General features: G+C 54.1%; 1 protein-coding gene across 3 annotated transcripts in view; it reads left to right on the forward strand.

Moving 5' to 3' along the window:
• ZNRF1 (zinc and ring finger 1) overlaps positions 1-16,005 on the forward strand; it is a 97,083-nt gene extending 81,078 nt beyond the window's left edge. Inside the window, exons 2-5 of one of the 3 annotated variants that reach the window (XM_036834720.1) lie at positions 2,083-2,178; positions 12,054-12,159; positions 13,667-13,758; positions 15,357-16,005. In XM_036834720.1, coding sequence (XP_036690615.1) covers positions 2,083-2,178; positions 12,054-12,159; positions 13,667-13,724 — 260 coding nt within the window. In that variant the 3' untranslated portion in view covers positions 13,725-13,758; positions 15,357-16,005. The other 2 variants (XM_036834721.1, XM_036834719.1) reach the window with 2 other exon arrangements.
• Positions 16,006-17,361: the final 1,356 nt, after the last annotated feature.

The following is a 17,361-nucleotide window of genomic DNA, read 5'->3' on the forward strand; positions in this document are numbered from 1 at the left end:
TGGTTTTGTCATTAATGGATTCATAAGCATCCAGAGATCAGAAAATACAGCCTTTTCTCAAAGCTTGGCCAGAGTCCTTGGGATGGTAGCACTTCCAAGAATTTTTAGCCAAGACACTTAGATGCTAAAGCTCTTTGAGAAAAGGGGTTGGAGGAATGGGAACGGTGCCACGGAGTCTGAGGTCCACATTGCCTGGAGTGAACCGGACTGTGGATTTTCTGTCTGGTCCTGTAGCTCAGAGCATTGTCACTGAAGAGAGGAGGGTTTGGAGAAGACTTCAGGCAAAGTGCTTGTGCCCTACACGGGAACGTGGGAGCCAGCTTGCTTCCTGTCTCAGCACCACCTGCTGCCAGAGTGGAGGGCTTTCCATACAGAATGAGCAACTCCCCTCGGGAAGCACACTGGTGAAGGTGTGAACTCCTCTTCTCCTGGAGCAGCTAACAGTCAACATGAACCCTCGCCTCATAGTAAATATTGCTGATAGATATTACCAGCATCCAGTGAAACTGTGCGTGGGACATTTTGACTGCAAATTAACAGAAGAGTCTGATCTTCACAACAATATTCTGGTGTGCTGTATTTGACCTAGGAATTCCAGACTGAGAAAGTAGGGATTATGGTCACAAAAGGGAGCAGCTGTGATGTTTAAAATTTGATGTGGACAAATAAATAGATAACTTTTCAATCTTTTTGGTAGAATGGAAAATAAGTAATCCATTTGAAAGTAATTTTTATTTTTATTTTTTTAAATTTATTTATTTTTGCCTGCGTTGGGTCTTCGTTGCTGCGTGCGGGCTTTCTCTAGTTGTGGCGAGCAGGGGCTACTCTTCGTTGCGGTGCACAGGCTTCTCATTGCAGTGGCTTCTCTTGTTGCGGAGCACGGGCTCTAGGTGCACAGGCTTCAGTAGTTGTGGCACGCGGGCTCAGTAGTTGTGGCTTGCGGGCTCTAGAGCGCAGGCTCAGTAGCTGTGGCGCACGGGCTTAGTTGCTCTGCAGCATGTGGGATCTTCCCGGACCAGGGCTCGAACCCGTGTCCCCTGCATTGGCAGGCGGATTCTTAACCACTGTACCACCAGGGAAGTCCAGTAATTTATTTTTTATTTTTTATTTTTTGGCTGCGATGTGCGGCTTGTGGGATCTTAGTTCCCCGAGCAGGGGTCAAACCCAGGCCCTTGGCATTGAAAGCACACGGTCCTAACCACTGGACCGCCAGGCAATTCCCCATTTGAAAGCAATTTTAATAAAAGTAAAATGGGGGAAATTGACAATAGTGGATCTGTATTTATCTATAAAAATAGATCAAAAAATAATTTATTAAAAAATAGATCGAAGGACTAAGTTTACTTAATGGAGTTCAGCTCAGAAGATTCTCAACCAAAGTCTCCAATACTGATACAGTTCCGATGACACTCCCTGGGTGTATAAGCAAACTTCCTCGGGAATAAAACAGCAGGGTCTGTCGCCTATCATTGTGAAACAGCTGTTACTCTTGGTGGCATATGGCCAAGGCATGTGTGGCATTTGGGAGTGCTCTGGAGGGCCACCCTGTGGCTCGCACACTCTCGGAGGACAGCTGCCTGAGCCACGGGAGGAAAGGTGCTCTAGATGAGGGATGGAGGTGCCCAGGACTCTAGGGGTTCCTTCCACAGGTGATCCAGCCAAGTGGTTTGAGGGCTGGGAGGCGGAAGGGTGTTAAATTAAACTCTTATTATTCAAAGACAGATTATTTGGTTGCCTTGATTAGATCGATGCCTCCCTGTCCCCACTGCCCACTGGACCCCCTTGGGAAAGGGTATAAAAGAAAATAAAACTCAAATCAGCTGTCAGTGACTTCTGAAAAACTTCAGCAAGGGGCATGACAAGGGTGAGTCCCAGTGAAAAAATGGGAATTGGAGGCTGTAATCAGAAAACAAAACGTTACCCGCCTTTAATGAAGAAGTCAGCTGTAGGATGTATCTAGACTGTAATTTGCCATTTTGACCCTGACCCCACAATGGCCAGAGTCACCTAAGAGTTTCCACATTTATGATGGATATGTTTGGTTTGGAAAAAAAACATTTCGTTCTATTTCCTCTTTTTCAGGTTTCAAGTGCCCCATTTGCTCCAAGTCTGTGGCTTCCGATGAGATGGAAATGCACTTTATAATGTGTCTGAGCAAACCTCGCCTCTCCTACAATGGTAAGAGCTTGGCTGGGGCGGGAGGTGTGGGGGGAGCTCTGAGCAGGGTCTTTCCAGCCTCCTTGGCTCTGGGCAGCATGTCCACCCCGCCTTCCGGCAAGAGGAGTGGAGCAGGGAGGAAGGCACAGGGGTGGGGTCTGGAAGTCCCTTGGGTGGCCAATTAGCCCTGCCCTTTCTTCCACCCACTTAGTTCCTTGCATCTCTGGTCGGGAGACAGGCCTTGGTCACACAGCTGACAGCAGAGGGCCCAGCGGGAGCGCCAGCTCTCTGTGGGGAAGGGAGTCTGGGCTGTGCCTTGCACACAGTGCTTCAGCCTGACTCTCCACGGTAGAGCGGGTGTGATTTGTGGACACCTTTGGGGATTGAGAATGCTGACCTGCCACCTCATCGCTGCCCTGAGGCTGTGCTGCTTCCTGCCTTGGAGGCGGCCGCGGGGCTGAGCAGTGAGTACAACGGGGGACTCAGTGAAACCCCCCCGCCACGGCGCCTCTGTGGACAGAAGGAGGGTCAGCACCTGCCTGGTTTACTTTGGGGAAGGCTTGGAGCCCAACCGTTCTGGGTTCAGAGCCTGCCTTGGCCACTTACTGGCCGTGCGGTCTTGAACAAGTGCTCAGTTTGCAGAGCCTTGGTTTTCTGGTCCCTAAAATGGGAATTTCAGTACAGGGTTCATAGGATTTTTGTCAGAATAAAGTGAGATATTACACATAAAAGCTTTCAGTCCGGAGCCTGACACGTGGTCAGCGCTCAGGAAGTTACAGCCGCCCCGAGAAATGCAAGGCCGTCCCTGGGGTTCTTTTCATCCTTTTCTGAAGTGGACTGACTGCTCTTGAGTTCCTTGCACCCTGTGCTGCCAGTGACTCTTGGGCTTTCCATCCTTACGTGCTTAGTTTGGTCTTCAAACCATGTTCTCAGAGAACTGTGTCTTCTACGAGAATGGGCACTGGATCTGAGAGGGGTGTGCCCAACCTGACCCCAACCCCGGCCTCCCTTGTAGGTTAGAGTCACGGCGATGCTTAGGAAAACAGCGCTGAGATTTCTCAGGGCCCCAGGACCGGGCAGGAGGTGGGCCCGCATCACCTGACCCCCATCCTGTCCATGAAAGTTTCCCAGGTCGACTCTCCTTACAGACCTTCCTTGGGCTCCTGCCTCCTCAGACCCACCTGTGTAGGCCAGATAATTCCAGATTGTTCCTGCAAAATTAATCTGACGAATCTGATCCACTTGTTTCTCGTGAAGACATGTCCTGCCATTCTCTTATCTCTTTTCTTGCACCGCCAACAGATTCTGGACGTGGGCCGGCTGGCCGATTACCCTTTGTCTCAGATACACATGGTCTGGTGACCTTTGCCATCTCTGAGCCCAGGTGTCCTTCCCTTTCCTCTCCTCCCTGGTTGTCCAGGGAGCCCCCGTTCTCCCCAGGGGACAGCCTCTCCCGTCCCTGGGGACTGACTGATGCTGAGTCTCTGAGTCTTGTCCCTCGAGCTCTGGGCTCCCCGTCAGGCTCGTCGAGGCTGCTCAGCTCCACTTTGTTCCTTGTCTCTGCCTGGGACCAGGGAGGGAGAGGAGTCTTCCCCCGAGGCTGACAGCCCTCCCCCGCCGTGGCCTCAGAGACCGTGTTCACTTACTTCCCACGTGCGCAGCACCCCCGTGAAGGCTGCTTTTTGTCCCGTGGGGCGCTGGGCAGAGTTCTCTGTGGACACTGCCTTGCTGTCATGAGAACACAAAGCATCCTCAGAGTGGGCTCACCCGACAGGCCTGGGCTCTTGGCGTCATGAGGGAGAACTTTGTAGGGCAGCTGTGGAGGGCAGAGCGCTCTTGGGGCCACTCTGTAAGGAGGACCCACATGCCCAGCTTGGACAGTGGGGGAGGTGAGGGCATGGGCTTCTATCCCGGGGAACTGCCCGGGATACCTGCAGCGCCTCTTGCATGTGAGCATGTACGTGCCAGTGCTGCCCTAGGTGTCCTCCTTGCCTTTCCTCTTTGCCTCCAAAGAGAGGCAGCCCTGGAGAGCAGGCCTGACAGTCCAGCCCGAGCACAGGTCACCTGCGGAAGCCACACTCAGAGTCGGAGTCTCCTTAGAGGAAGCAGAGGTTGGCCAACCAGTCTGAGGCATAACCGTGGCTGTTCTTGGTCACTTCCCACTTTTTCCTTCCTCTTATTGAAAAGCCACCTCTTTGGGGGGGGTGGGGCGTGTGTGTGTGTGTGTGTGTGTGTGAGAGAGAGAGAGTGTGAGTGTAAATTATAAGCTTTAAACTGGAAGATCTCTTTTGCAAAAGCCAGTCCTTTACCACCTGAGGCAAAGAAAGGCAGGTTGTTCCTGGTCCCATCGGTGGAATTCGTCTTAAGGCGAGGAAAGTGCTTCAGAAACGGTGGCCTGGCCCCTCCATCATGGCTGGATTCCTCACATTCAGTCTTTGTCTTTTCTAAAGACACCTAACCCTTCCAGATAAGAGAAAGGCATTTGTCACTTGGGGTTTGTATATGGGGTGTGAGTCTCCGGGCTGGTCTAGGGCCTGTTTTAGTTCAGATAAGGCCTTAGGCTGAAGTCCCAGGTCGGACCTCTAGGTATTTATTTTGGTTTTGCCAGTAACATATTTTACCAGTGATTTCTTATCATCTTGACATCCCCAGCTTCACTTTATCTTTTCTACCAAAAAAGAAAAAAGTGAAGAGACTTAAAGCATTTGTGAGGTGTAGAACTCCCAGAATCTTCCTGGAAAGGGGAGAATCTGAGACTTTCTTAGTGGATTAAGAAGTGCTATATTCTTGTGAAGACTCACTGGAATTCCTGGTGACTCCCATCTACACACACACACCCTTCCTGTAGCTGCTGGCACCAATTGGGGAAATTTTTAGGAAATTTATAGCGGTTATATAAGATGAAATTTAGTTAACCACCAAAGGGGGGAAAAAAAGTAGAAACCTCCTAAGTGAGGCAGATAGAAAGTAGTATTTTTCTTATTATGAGGGTTGGCCTGAGCCGTGGGTTGGAAGGCCTCCAGTAGCCGCCTGCCAGATTTAAAAAAAAAAAAAAAAAAAAAAGCCAGTTTTGGAAAGGCAAGACTAGTTTAACTGGTTGACCCAGTGCTCAAGAGAAATGTGAAGGCCAGTAACTGGTGCTTCCCAGCAGGCACCTGGCTTGTGAGTCCTGGTGACCCATTCGGAGGGGTAGGGAAGGGAGCTGCACCGCAGAGCACAGAATCTTCTCTCCTCCGTTCTCTTCAGTGGGCAGCTCTGAACCCAGGACCCCTCAAAGACGAGGACAGAGTTGGGGGGACCCCTCTCTGCAGGTAAATGTGGTCAGCTTGATTGGGCCTTGTAATTTCTCTTCCTTTCCAATATCTGTGTGTGGTTCTGAGACTGGGGGAACTTGCATCCTCAAGAACACGCACTCAGATTTTGACCATCATACTGGTCAGCCAGCAAAACGAGCCTCGAGATGAGGGGCCTGATTCTGCTATGAGCAGAAGAGAGTCACAGGACTGGAGTGGAGGGGGGTCGTGACAGATGACTGATTGTCCATTGAAAGCCGAGGAGACCCTGGTTCCAGGACCAGCCAGGAGTCCTTGGCTCTGGGAGAGTCTGGCGTGTGGCAGGTCCATTTGCCAGCAGTATTAAGAGAGCTTGATGGCTGTCAAAGCAGCTTCAAAAGTTCCTCTCCCCCTTGCTTTCTTCTGGGGCGCAGAGCCATGCCCTGCTTCTTAGGTCCTGACCATCCATCCCTCCTCTCTACTGAAAGTCATTGCCCCCAACTTCAGGGCTCTTGAAATGATAAATGTCACACAAGGTTTCTTTAAAGGAAAGGGAATCTGGCTCCCCCCAGAGCAGGAATGCCTCCTGCTGGTTTACCCCCAGCCAGCAGACCTGTGTAAATAGTGCTTGTTTGGCCTGTGTCTCTGCTCTCAGGGGTCCTGTGGTTGGGATGGAAGTGTCTTTTCTTGGGCCTTGGGGAGCCAGGTTCCGGCCGGGGAGTTTGCCCAGCCCGGTGGGGCACTGCCAGGAGCTATTGTTCGATGCCCAGCAGCGGCTGAGTCTGGCTGTGAGGTGTCTGTCCGGAGGTGTCTGTCTGGGTGCTCTTCCTGCGGGAGGGAAGGGAGGAGGAGAACTCCCGGCAGGCCAGGCCTCTGGGTGAATGAGGAGTGGCTGGGAGGGAGACCGGAGGAGAGGGGACTGAATGGGGTCACAGGGCAGCCTCTGTAAACATGAAGCCCTGCGGGCCTGAGGGCTCCCCGCTCTGCCTGTCGTGATCGCAGCCCACCTCGTCAGAACAATTGGATCCAGGACAATTGGATCGTGCCTCACAGTCTGTGGGGTGGGGTGGAGACGCCACTGCTGGTAGGGGAGCTCTCTACTCAAAGTCTCCCCTTTGCCTGGAGGTTTCCCAAGAAGGGAGCTGGCGACGCCTGGCGGTGGTGGCACTGCCCCTTCCTGTCCCCCAGGAGGCTGGGCCAGCAGCTCGGCGCGTGCCGAAGGGTCTACCAGCCTGGGCTCTTCCACGCCTAGGCGGGAAACGAGGCCGGCGGTGGAGCCTTTGTTTCTGAGTCATTTGCTGGGGGTTCTCCCTCTGGCTCCCACCTTCCTTCCTCCCAGGACCATGACTGCCATCAAGCAGCAGGGGCAGTGGGCTGTGTGCGCCCCGCTCAGCTGCACCGCACCAGCCTTCCCTCCGTGCCGCTGGCAGCTCTGCGGGTCCCCTCGGGGGACGTCGAGCCTGTGCTCTCTGCAGGGCAGCGGTACAGCTCCCTCCGCCTGGCCTGTTCATGCTGAGCGCCCAGGTTCCTGCACCACGTTCACAAAGAGAAAGATCTGAAGCTGTCTGTGAGACGGGTGGTGGTTTCCAGCCGCAAGGAAGAGACTCTACTGCCTGGTCTTTTAAGGAAAGGAGGCAGGGTGGCCAAGTGGAAGGAACTTGGCGTGGGAGTCATGGCCACTTACCAGCTGCCTGAGCTGAAGCACAGACCCCCCCCCAGGGTCTTCAGGATTCACTGAGATGTGTGTGCGACATTTGTGGCATACAGCTGGCCCCAAAGAAGTGAGGGCTCCTTTTTCTCCTCCTCCTCGATCACTTTTCTCAGATAAACAGCAGCTGTCAGGGAGGGGGCAGAAGTGTGCCATCACCTCCCACCGCAGCGCTGTCACAGAGAGCATTGCCTGCCACTCTGGGCTGGCTAGAGGGCCAGGCACTGGCACCGTGAGCACCACCCCTCAGGCCAGGCACACTTCTGCACTCCCCCCCTGGACAGGGCCGTTGGCTTTGCACACGGTGTCGGGAAGCTGGCGGTTGTGGGTGCTTGAGAAGCAGTAAGAAAAAGGAAGAAAGCACAGCTTGGTTCTGTGTTCTCATCAGCCAGCATCGGTTGAGCCCCCCCTCCTCTGGGGACATCGGGTGCCCGGGGGCGTTTGGGTCCATCTGCAGAGTGGCCTTAACTTGTGCCAGGCTCGGGGTCCTCGGCTTCAGGCTGCAAGGTCCCTCCGACAGCGGACAGCAGGCTCCCATCACAAGAGTGCGGAAGTCTCGTAGGATCTGGGTGATAGCCAGGCTTCAGCTTCAGCCATTTCCCCTCGCCTGCTAGGCGCCCAGGGACAGCTGGGGGTTGCTGATTCCTAGAGCCCGGGGATTGGGACGGCAAGTTCTACCCAACCCACTCAGGCCTGTGGCTGGATTCGGGCTCCTCCTGCCTTCCACGGTGGGGAGATGGTGCTCCCCGGGCACTGCACTGGCTGTGAGCACTCCCTGCTGCCCCGCGCTCTCAGGGTCCCAGCCCTGGCTCCTCTTCATCCCAGGACCCCTCAGGCAGCCTTTTGCAGCCAGGGCCCTGGGTGCTGGTGAAATGTGCTCCCCACTGTGCCAGCCTGGCGGGCAGCTGTGCGGTTTAGTTCTTCCCGTCCGTGCTGCACACCAGGCTGGCTGCTAAGCACTGTGCATGAAGATGCTCTGTAATGGGTTGTGTGGTGGCGATCGACTGTTCGGAAGAAGAGTCTAGCGTCTGGCCTCCATGCGCTCATCTGAGTCCTTGATGAGAAGGTGAACCGCCCTTGTGCCTCCTTCTCCTTCCCCTAGTGATACCTAGCGAGAAAAGAGAGGAGAGTCCAGTCCAGTCCCGCTGAAGAAGCAAGCCCCAGGTCTCATCCCCTTGCCTGGCTCCCGCCCCCTATCCCAACCTGGACCTGACAGGACAGACAGAGTGCAGCTCATGCAGAAAACTGTTTGGGACTGAGGGAATTCTGACTTGCCCCTGGCCTCACAGCTGACTTACCCATCAGAAGGGGACGCTGATTTGGAATCAGTAATGTTGCTGTGCTCCCAAGGAAATCATCCATAAGTGAGGAGGGAAGCACGGAAAAGGGACTGTATCCCAGATCCTCACTTTACAGATGAGATGCCAGAGACAAGGAGAGTGGAAATAAATGCCCAAGAAGGTCTGCAGTATGACTGCCTTCTCAGAGCTGGTCTGTTTTTCCTCCCATCTTTATTGGAGTTTTTTCCTCCCAGTATTTTATTATGAAAAATGTCAAACGTACAGCAAAGTTGAGAGTTTTGCAATGAACACCAAAATACCCCCCACCTAGAGTCTACATTATACTGTACTTGCTCTATCACATGTCTCTCCACCCACCAATCCGTATTATCCTTTTGATACATTTCAGAGTGAAATGAAAACACTAGTCTGTTTCTTTATTGGGGGTTGTTAATTATAAAAGTAATGCCTGTTCAAACAATTCAAAAATATATAAAAATATTTTTCTTCTAAACCTCCTTTCCTCCACCACTATTAAAGTGTGTGTTTCCCTCCAGACTTTTTCCTGCGCTTACACACACACAAATATTTAAATGTGTATGGTATCTAGTGCCTTTTTAAAAATGGGATCATACCCTTTTACAGATGTGCCACTTGCCACGTTTGGAGTCTGAGGTTACACTCCAGTGGCAGACCGACTGTGTGCTGTCTGCTTTTCCCTCCACGTCGCCCTTTCAGGTGGGCTTTGGGGCTTTGGGTTAGGCAGATCTTAACAGAGAACATAACCACAGGCTGTCCTGGTGGCCTGGAAGCTGAAAGTGACTTCTCTCCCAGCTCTTGTGCATAAGGACTTAAGTATTGAGTTGATTCTATCTTAGTTGTTTTCCTTGGGGTTCCTGATGGGGGCTCTGAGTCACCGTAGCCTTCTAGGCCATGAAGTATCCTCATTTTATGGGCCCCAGATGTTTCCCCTTCCACTAAAGTAATCAGAGGGCACAGAGAAACCATAGTGGTGGAGGGCAGCCCCACAGAGGGTCCCCGTCCCTCCCCCATTCATGAGCCCTCTGACTTCGGCAAGGTGTCTGATTCTCTGGCTGCAGTGTCCCCGTTTGCAAAACAGGAGTAACACCGTGTGCCCTGCCTGGCTTGTAAGATCCTGAGGCTCACTGAACACACATGAAATCTCAGTGTGTATCATTGGCAGTGTTCACGATCAATTAAAATCTTTTCATAAGTGGAGAATTACCCTGCTTCAGGCTTTGCTTTCTTTACATCCAGAACCTGTTCTCAGGGTATTTCTCCTGTGGTTTTGAGAACTTCTGGGTAACCTTTTGCTGACTTCACCTCTTTCACCTGCCTTTCAAATATTAGAATTCACCTGGGTTCAGTCATCTGCCTTCTTTAGATTTGTCTAAGCTCTTTATCCCACATCTACCCCTGTTGCCCACATCTCTCCTCTAAACCCCAGATCTGGACTTGAATGGACTCCAGCAGGTTTCCATTAGTGCATCCTGGGGGAGACGCCTGGTCAGCGCCTACCACCCCGCTCTGAGCTCATCATTACTTCCCAAGCTAGCCCTCCTCCGGGCTCCCTCTTGCTCTGACAAGCGTGTGCTCCCCTCCCCTGCCCCCTGTTTGCCCAGCTGCCCCAATTCATGCCATCCACCTCCCCCCATTGCTGGTGCCGGCCTTGAGTTCATCTCTCCTGCACCACAGCGTTAGCCTCCGTAGCGGGCTCCCCATCTGTGGGCTCTTCCAGTCATTTCCAGTAGTTTCAGGAGACGAGATGTGATCAGTGCGTCTCCAAGGCCCTTCAGTGACCCAGATAAAGCCCAGGTAGCACAGCAGGATACAAGTCCGTCCTCAGGAAGTTGGTCTCACCTACCCCCCCCGTGGCCCCAGGACTCTGCACCTACCACAGCAAACGTCCTGCCTTGCCAGGTGCACAGATGCTGTCCCCTGGACTATCCCTCCCTGAACAGTCCCCGCCCCAATTCGGCGGCTCCCGTACTTCTCACATCTGGATCTATGTGCGTCGTAAGACTTCCAGGAATTCCTGTGCTGTTCATTTCCGTCTTCTTGTTCCGCCACCCCTGCTAGACTATGAGTTTCCTGAATCCTGAGACCGTGGCTTATTCACTGAGTCGCCAGTGCCCAGAATGTCATAGAAATGTAGGGGATGCTGGCTCGGCCCCCTGTTCTGCTCGGGCTGTTCTGGTCATGGCTTCGCTTGGGGCCGTGGTGGGCAGCAGCTTCCTTCCATTCATTCTTTTCTGGTGGGGTGTGGGGTGTCTTTTTAAAATATTTAACTGAGTTAAAATTTGTATAACACACAAGTAACCATTTTTACATGTACAGTGTAGTAGCATTTGGGACATTCACAATGTTGTGCAACCACCATCTCTGTCTAATTCCAAACATTTCATCATCCCAGAAGGAACTCCTTGCATGCTTCCACTTACATGAAGGATCTAAAGCAGTCAACCCCATAGAACCAGAGAGTAGAAGTGTGGTTGACAGTGGAGAGGGAAACAGGCAATTGCTATTCAACTGGCAGAAAGTTTCAGTTATGGGACTTCCCTGGTGGTCCAGTGGTTAAGACTCCTCGTTCCCATTGCAGGGGGCCCGGGTTCGATCCCTGGTTCGGGAACTAGATCCTGCATGCCACAACTAAAACCTGGTGCAGCCAAATAAATAAATATTTGGGAGAAAAAAAAAAAAGCTGATAATGTGACTTTTAAAAAAAAGAAAGTTTCAGTTATGCAATATGTATAAGTCTAGAGGTCTGCTCTGCAGCATGGTGCCTATAACAATAGTATACTGTACTCTTACATTTTTATTAAGAGGGTAGATCTCATGTTAAGAGATCTCATGTTACCACAAGAAAAACAAAGGAAAATCCCTTACTCATTAAGCAGTCACTCCCCAGTGCCCCCTGCCCCCAGCCCTGACCTACTTTTTGTCTCTGGATTTGCCTCTTCTGGACATTTCAGTACACGGGATCACACAGCAGGGGGCCTTTCGCGTCTGGCTCCTTCCCCTCAGCACCATGTTTTCGAGGTGCATCCACGTGCAGCAGGCCTCAGCTCTTCACCCCTTTCCTGGCTGAGTGGATACGCCGTTGTGTGGGTCCACGCGGTTCATTTCTCCATTCATCCGCTGGCGGACATTTGGGTTGTGCCCACCTTTGGCTCTTGTGAATAATGCCGCCGTGGACACACACGTACGCGTATTGCTGGGGTACCTCTTTCTTCCGTTCACCCTTGCCTCGTACCACTCTCCTCATCACCATTTTTTTCCAAACCAGAAATCCAGTGCACCTGGTCTGTGTGTATGTTTAGGGGGAATGTCTGTTCAGGGAACCATTCTGTCTCGTGCTGCCTCTGCTGCATGTCTCCTCCTCTCCAAGCCTTTTTCGTCCTTCATCGCCTGGGCCGCTTACTTGGTGATTAATCCCATTTTGTCTTCAGGTAGTTAGCGTGTGGTTTGCATGTCTTGTGTCCACAGTGAGGACCTTCACGTCAAGGTCCCTCTTGGGCTTTCGCTGACTCAGGTGACCCATGCAGTCCCAAGCAGCTCCTAGACCCCTGCCTGCTGGTGACTGACCCCCCGCTCTCCCCTGTCCCCCCTTTGCAGATGACGTGCTGACTAAAGATGCGGGTGAGTGTGTGATCTGCCTGGAGGAGCTGCTTCAGGGGGACACGATAGCCAGGCTGCCCTGCCTGTGCATTTATCACAAAAGGTACGAGAGGGCCGGCAGGGCCAGCTTAGCTGCACCCCAGACCCCAGAGGGCTCCTTCCCTGTGGGTGGGGGGAGAGAAGGGCAGACTGTCACTAGGCACCCCGTCCCCCAGCACTCTGAGTGGAGTCGAGGCAGAGGTCGGCAGCTGGGGAGTTCTGGACGTGCTGAGCGCAGAGCCTGGGTGGCGGGGCCGACGGGGAGGCCTGTGGAGCCCCTGCCCCCTGGAAGGTTGAGTCCCCGTCCATCTCTGTGAGCCCCTCTGCTCCAGTGTGCAGACCCTGGTCTGGTGGGGGTGGGTGGTCAGCACGGAGGGGTGTGCTGGCCGCCCTGGCCCCGCCCCTCCTCCCCAGAGGCCCGGCAGGCAGGAATAGCCACTGCCTGTGGGCCCGGGTGCTGCGAGCCGCTATAATTAGCAGGGCTGAGATTCGCCTTCAGGCTCCAGCTTGAGCCTCATTCTTGTTTCCAACTGGAAAGAAGACACCTCCTTACCCAGGACGGGAGGACGCTCTGTGCTGCCCGTGGCCTCCACCTGTTCTCGGCCCCTGGAGCCCCAGAGCTGCTTCCTGACACACAGGCTTTTCCAAAGCCTGACTCACAGGGCCACTGGCCACGGGGCATCACATGGATGTGGCTGGTGTCAGAAAGGCACAAGTGAGGCCTAAGGGGAGGGGGTCTTGGCCTGGGCGCAGCACCCAGGGCTCCAGTGTCCCAGGGAAGCACTGACCAGAGCCAGAAGAAGGGAATCTTTAGCTCTGGGAGAGACTTATGCAAATGATCTGTCTGGTTCCTGTTTTGAAAATACCCAGATGTTTTACAGAAAGCTGTCTTGGGCCAATTTCTGTTGCCTCTCTGTTCAGACAGTGCTTTCTGTAAACACTAGAGACCAGGATTTCCCTGCTAGCCTCTTGTCTGGCTCTCCTGAGCAATGTCACTAAGCCCCAGGGCCAGTCCTCCCCGGCCACCTTCTCCAGGAAGGAGAGCTAGATGCTGGTTGCCCACCACAGCCAGCCAAGCCAGGCAGAGCTTGGGGGTCTCCAGGGAGGGGGACCAGGGAGGGAGCCTCAGGCGGCTCCTGTGACTCAGGACAGGGCTTGCTCAGGGCGATGACCAGCCTGCCAGGGCTTTGTTCCCACTTCTCTGCCCTTTGAGCCTTGGAGATAGTTGACTGGCTGCCCTGTGCAGCCCCCCACTCTCACCCTCTGACCGGTAGTTGTTGCCGTCCTCCTGGACTCCGTGCCCCTGAGGCCTTGTCCCTCTCGAGGCCACACTCCCTGCATCCTGCAGCGCCTAGGTCCACCCCAAGCCCATACGCACTGCACCGGGACTCCGGCTGTGCCAGGACCCCCCTCTGGGTGTCCTCCTTTCTTCTGCTAGCAGACAGTGGGTATGTGGGGTCCCCGCAGGTGAGCGTCAGGCATCCCCGGCCCAGAGACCCGACCCTTGGAGCTAGCCCCCAGGGAGCGGCCTGGCCAGCCGGTGATGTGTCTCCCTTGCCGTCTCCCCTCAGTTGCATAGACTCGTGGTTTGAAGTGAACAGATCTTGTCCAGAACACCCCGCGGACTGACCCTGCTGGGCTCGCTTGCTGACTCCTCTCAAAGGTGAGCCCGTGGTTGGGGTCGCGTCGCTCTGGGGCCTGGAGGCGGGGAGGGGGGCTGAGCTGCCGTCACGGCACCCACGCCCTGCCTCCCCCGGCCAAGAGGGGTCTGGGGAGAGGGGAGCATCTCAGCAGCAGGGGTTCCGTGGGGTGGGGAGGGTTCCTAGGAAGGGTGAGAGTCCAGACTCGCACGTTGCGAGGAAGAACCTGCTGGGTAGAGGAAGGTGAGTTGGGGGAAGGACCCTCGTGTTCCCCGTGTCTAGGGCGAATCTCCCCGAGGAAGGTTCAGAAAGGTCCCTTGGAAAGTGCTGGGCAGGAGAAGCAGCACAAGCCCCGGGACGGGATGCTGCTTTGCACCCCAGCTGTGCCTCGTGCTCGCTGGTGTCCGGGGCAGGTCCTCGCCCCTCAGTGGTGTGGGTGTCTCTGCTGCTTCTTTGGGGGCGGGATAATCCGCTTGCGTCCCCGCGTGGACAGCACACCCATTGGACAAGACCGAGTGTGGGACGGCGCCTCGTTCCCTGCAGCGCTTGTCAGCAGCCATCTCTTGGCTGGTTCTTCCCGCCTGCACCCACCGCCCTCACCCCCTTCCAGATGATTCTGAGGCCTCCAGGCCAGACCTGGGGCCCCGCCACCCAAGTCCCTGTTGGCACAGCAGGCCAGCACAACCAGCTTCCTCCCGAGATGTGCACATGTGCTCCCCTGTCACCGTCGTCCGACCCCAGTTTCTCCCCCAGGCACCCCGCTTTACTGCTGACCATTCTCTCCTGCCCCATCCTACATGTCCCTCCCGAGTTCTGGGCTGGCACTTTTCTGTTTTCTGCCAAACAAACTAGACCCCCAGAGAAACCAAAACCCACCCCATCTCATGTGAATCCAAGGGTTTGGGGGCCTCTTTTGTGCTCTCTCTCTCTCTCCCTCTCTCCCTCTTTCTCTCGTTTTTTGTTTTCTTTTGTTCTTTGTTAGGTTTATTTTATTTATTCCAAGTAAACTCCCAGAACAGCTGTTGATGTCAAACTATTCAGGGACATTTGCTCTTTTTACCTTCACCTCAAAAACTGAGGACGTGGGGTGAAGAAAAAGCGAGGGGAAGAGTGAGGCAGAGGGAATGGAGCCTGGTGCTGGCTGCAAGTCCAAATTCCCGGCATGATGTTTGGCTTCGGGGCCCCCAGACCGGAACCACAGGTGCCCCTGCCCGGCCTCAGCGGGATGCACGCGGCTGGCCTCCGGCCGATGGAGCACGACTTACATCTTACGGTCCCCACAGGGACAGCCAGGCCCCCGTTCCTGAGAGGAGGCTTCGGACCCTGGGGCAGAGCTGAGCTGGGGACACCAGTGGGAACAGGGCACCCCTCCTGCACTGACTTCCAGAGAATGGTTCTCCCTTTCTCCCTGAGGACACCAGATTGAATGAGAGCGAGTTTGAGAGAAGAAAGAATCACCCAATATCCTTCCCCTCATCCTCATCTCAGGAGGGAAAGGGCATTTTCTTTTTCACCTTTGCAAGGCGTTGTGGGTCTGTCTCTAAAGTGTTTACAAAAAAAAAAAAAATTATAAAAAAAAATGTCTAGTGTCGACTGGTGTTTTCCCTCGTGATGTTTACAGATTGCCGTCTGCTGCCCGGCCAGAACCCACTCAGTGACAAAACGAACAGAGCCGGGTTCTCGCCACTCGCAGAGCAGAGCTCACAGCCCTCCTGTGCCCGGCACCCGGCGGTCTCTCCATCAACCGCTCTGCCTTGGTTTTTTTTGTTGTTGTTGTTCGTTTGGTTTTTTCCCCAATTTTCTGGCTTGGTTTTGCACTTTTCTCCCCTTGGGACCCTGATATCTTGACTTCATTGCCAAAAACCAACCCACTGAGGACCTTCTCCCCCCATCCTTTCCATTTCTCCTCCCCTCTTCCCTCCTGGTTCTGGTCAGTTCAGAGGATTTAACAATCACAAGTGTCCTGCAAAAATGCCTGAACGTTTTTCTTAGACCCTTGTGGATTTTTTTTCCAGAAAACCTAGACGAACAAAAGACTTATTAAAGGGATATGTACAGCTGCCCCTGTTTTCAGGCATTCTGTTTGAGAACATTCTAGCCATTGATGTTCACATGTGGCATCAGCCCCTGCAAGATAGGTTTCTGTATTTATATTTTAAAATACAAAAAAAAAAACCTTATAAAATGTTTAAAAATACGTTCAAAGCTGGGGGAAAAGGCTTTCTTCATTAGTCAAGGTGTTTTGATATGGTATTAAAATAATGTCTAATTAAAGATGCACTGTGTGACTTCATTTTAATCAAGTATTGTTACACAATCAAGAAGTGGGCGTTGAAGGTCTGTCCCCTGCTCCCTTGCCTACCTCCTGAGCCTTCCTTCAGGCTAGCATCGGGGCTACAGGTGTGTGATGTGGTTCTCAGCGGTCATGCCTGGGTGAGGGAACGTGGCAGGTCAGGCCGGAGTCCCGCAGGTTTACGACCCATTCAAGCCTCGTGGAATCTATCTGCCATCACCTGTGGAGTGGTCGTGACAGAACTCTTCTGGAAAGATCTGCAGGGCAAAGATCTTGCAGCAGATGGAGGCTGCAAGGATGCGGGTTCTTCCAGGCATTGGCCCAGACCGTCCCCCCCCAATCCTCAGCTCCCCATTCCACACCCTGCCCTTCCTGTTGCTCCGGCCACATCTCAGTGCTGACTCATGGGCATCCTTCAGTGAGGCCCAGAAAGAGGCCCTGGTTTGGGGCTGAGCCAGCTCAGAGCCCTTGAACTAGAACCAGCCACTCAGGGCTCGCAAGAGTTGGCACACCTTGGGCTGGGTGGGAGGCTCAGGGCAGCAGGTAGCAGTGCACACCCGGCCTCTGTCCCTGTGCCAGACCGGCTCCCGTAGCGGCATTCCAGAGCCTCCTGCAGAGCCTGTGAAGGAAGCTGTGGAGGAAGACGGCCTGCTCCGCCCCTTCCCGGGCCTCCTGTGTGCTGCTGCCTCTATGGGCTCTGACCCCACCAGGCCCAGGCTCTGCAGTTGTCTTCTGTCAGACACTTGCTGAAGCACCTGCTCTGTAAAAGGGCATTGCAGGCTGGTGGGCAAATGCGAGCCAAGGCACTGGCACGCTCAGCATTTCAGAGAAATACTCAAGAGGAGTTTGTGGGTCTGAGCTTGTGGGGTGGTGACCCCGGGGACCCGCAGTTGCCATGGTGGCAAAAACCTGGGCTCTAAACTGTCTGTATGGGGCTCCTCTGCCTGGCAGAACCACGCTGGGGAAAGGACTTCATCTGAACTTCAGATGCCCCACACGTGAAGTGGGAACAAAGTCATGCAGCTCAGAGGCCACCGTGAGGGTCAGAGGATCAGCCCAGAAGCCCCTGGCACGTGCATAGCAGGCTCGCTCATGGCTTTGTCACCGCAAAGAGCACTGTTCTATTCACAGCACCTCCTGCTTCTGCCTGGCAACTATGTCTGCCTGTTCTATATTTAATTCCTCCAGCAAAGCTGGCCCTGAGGATCTCCTTGCCTGACCCCTGGGCCTGCAGGCGGAGGAGGCCTCTGTGCCCACCTCGGTGGCTTAGGCCCGGCAGCCTTGGCAGCGCCCTGGGTGAGCTGGGGGGTCGAGCTGGGTGGGGCAGGGCTGG

Source organism: Balaenoptera musculus, chromosome 19, assembly GCF_009873245.2.
Source record: "Balaenoptera musculus isolate JJ_BM4_2016_0621 chromosome 19, mBalMus1.pri.v3, whole genome shotgun sequence".
Classification (NCBI taxonomy): domain Eukaryota; kingdom Metazoa; phylum Chordata; class Mammalia; order Artiodactyla; family Balaenopteridae; genus Balaenoptera; species Balaenoptera musculus.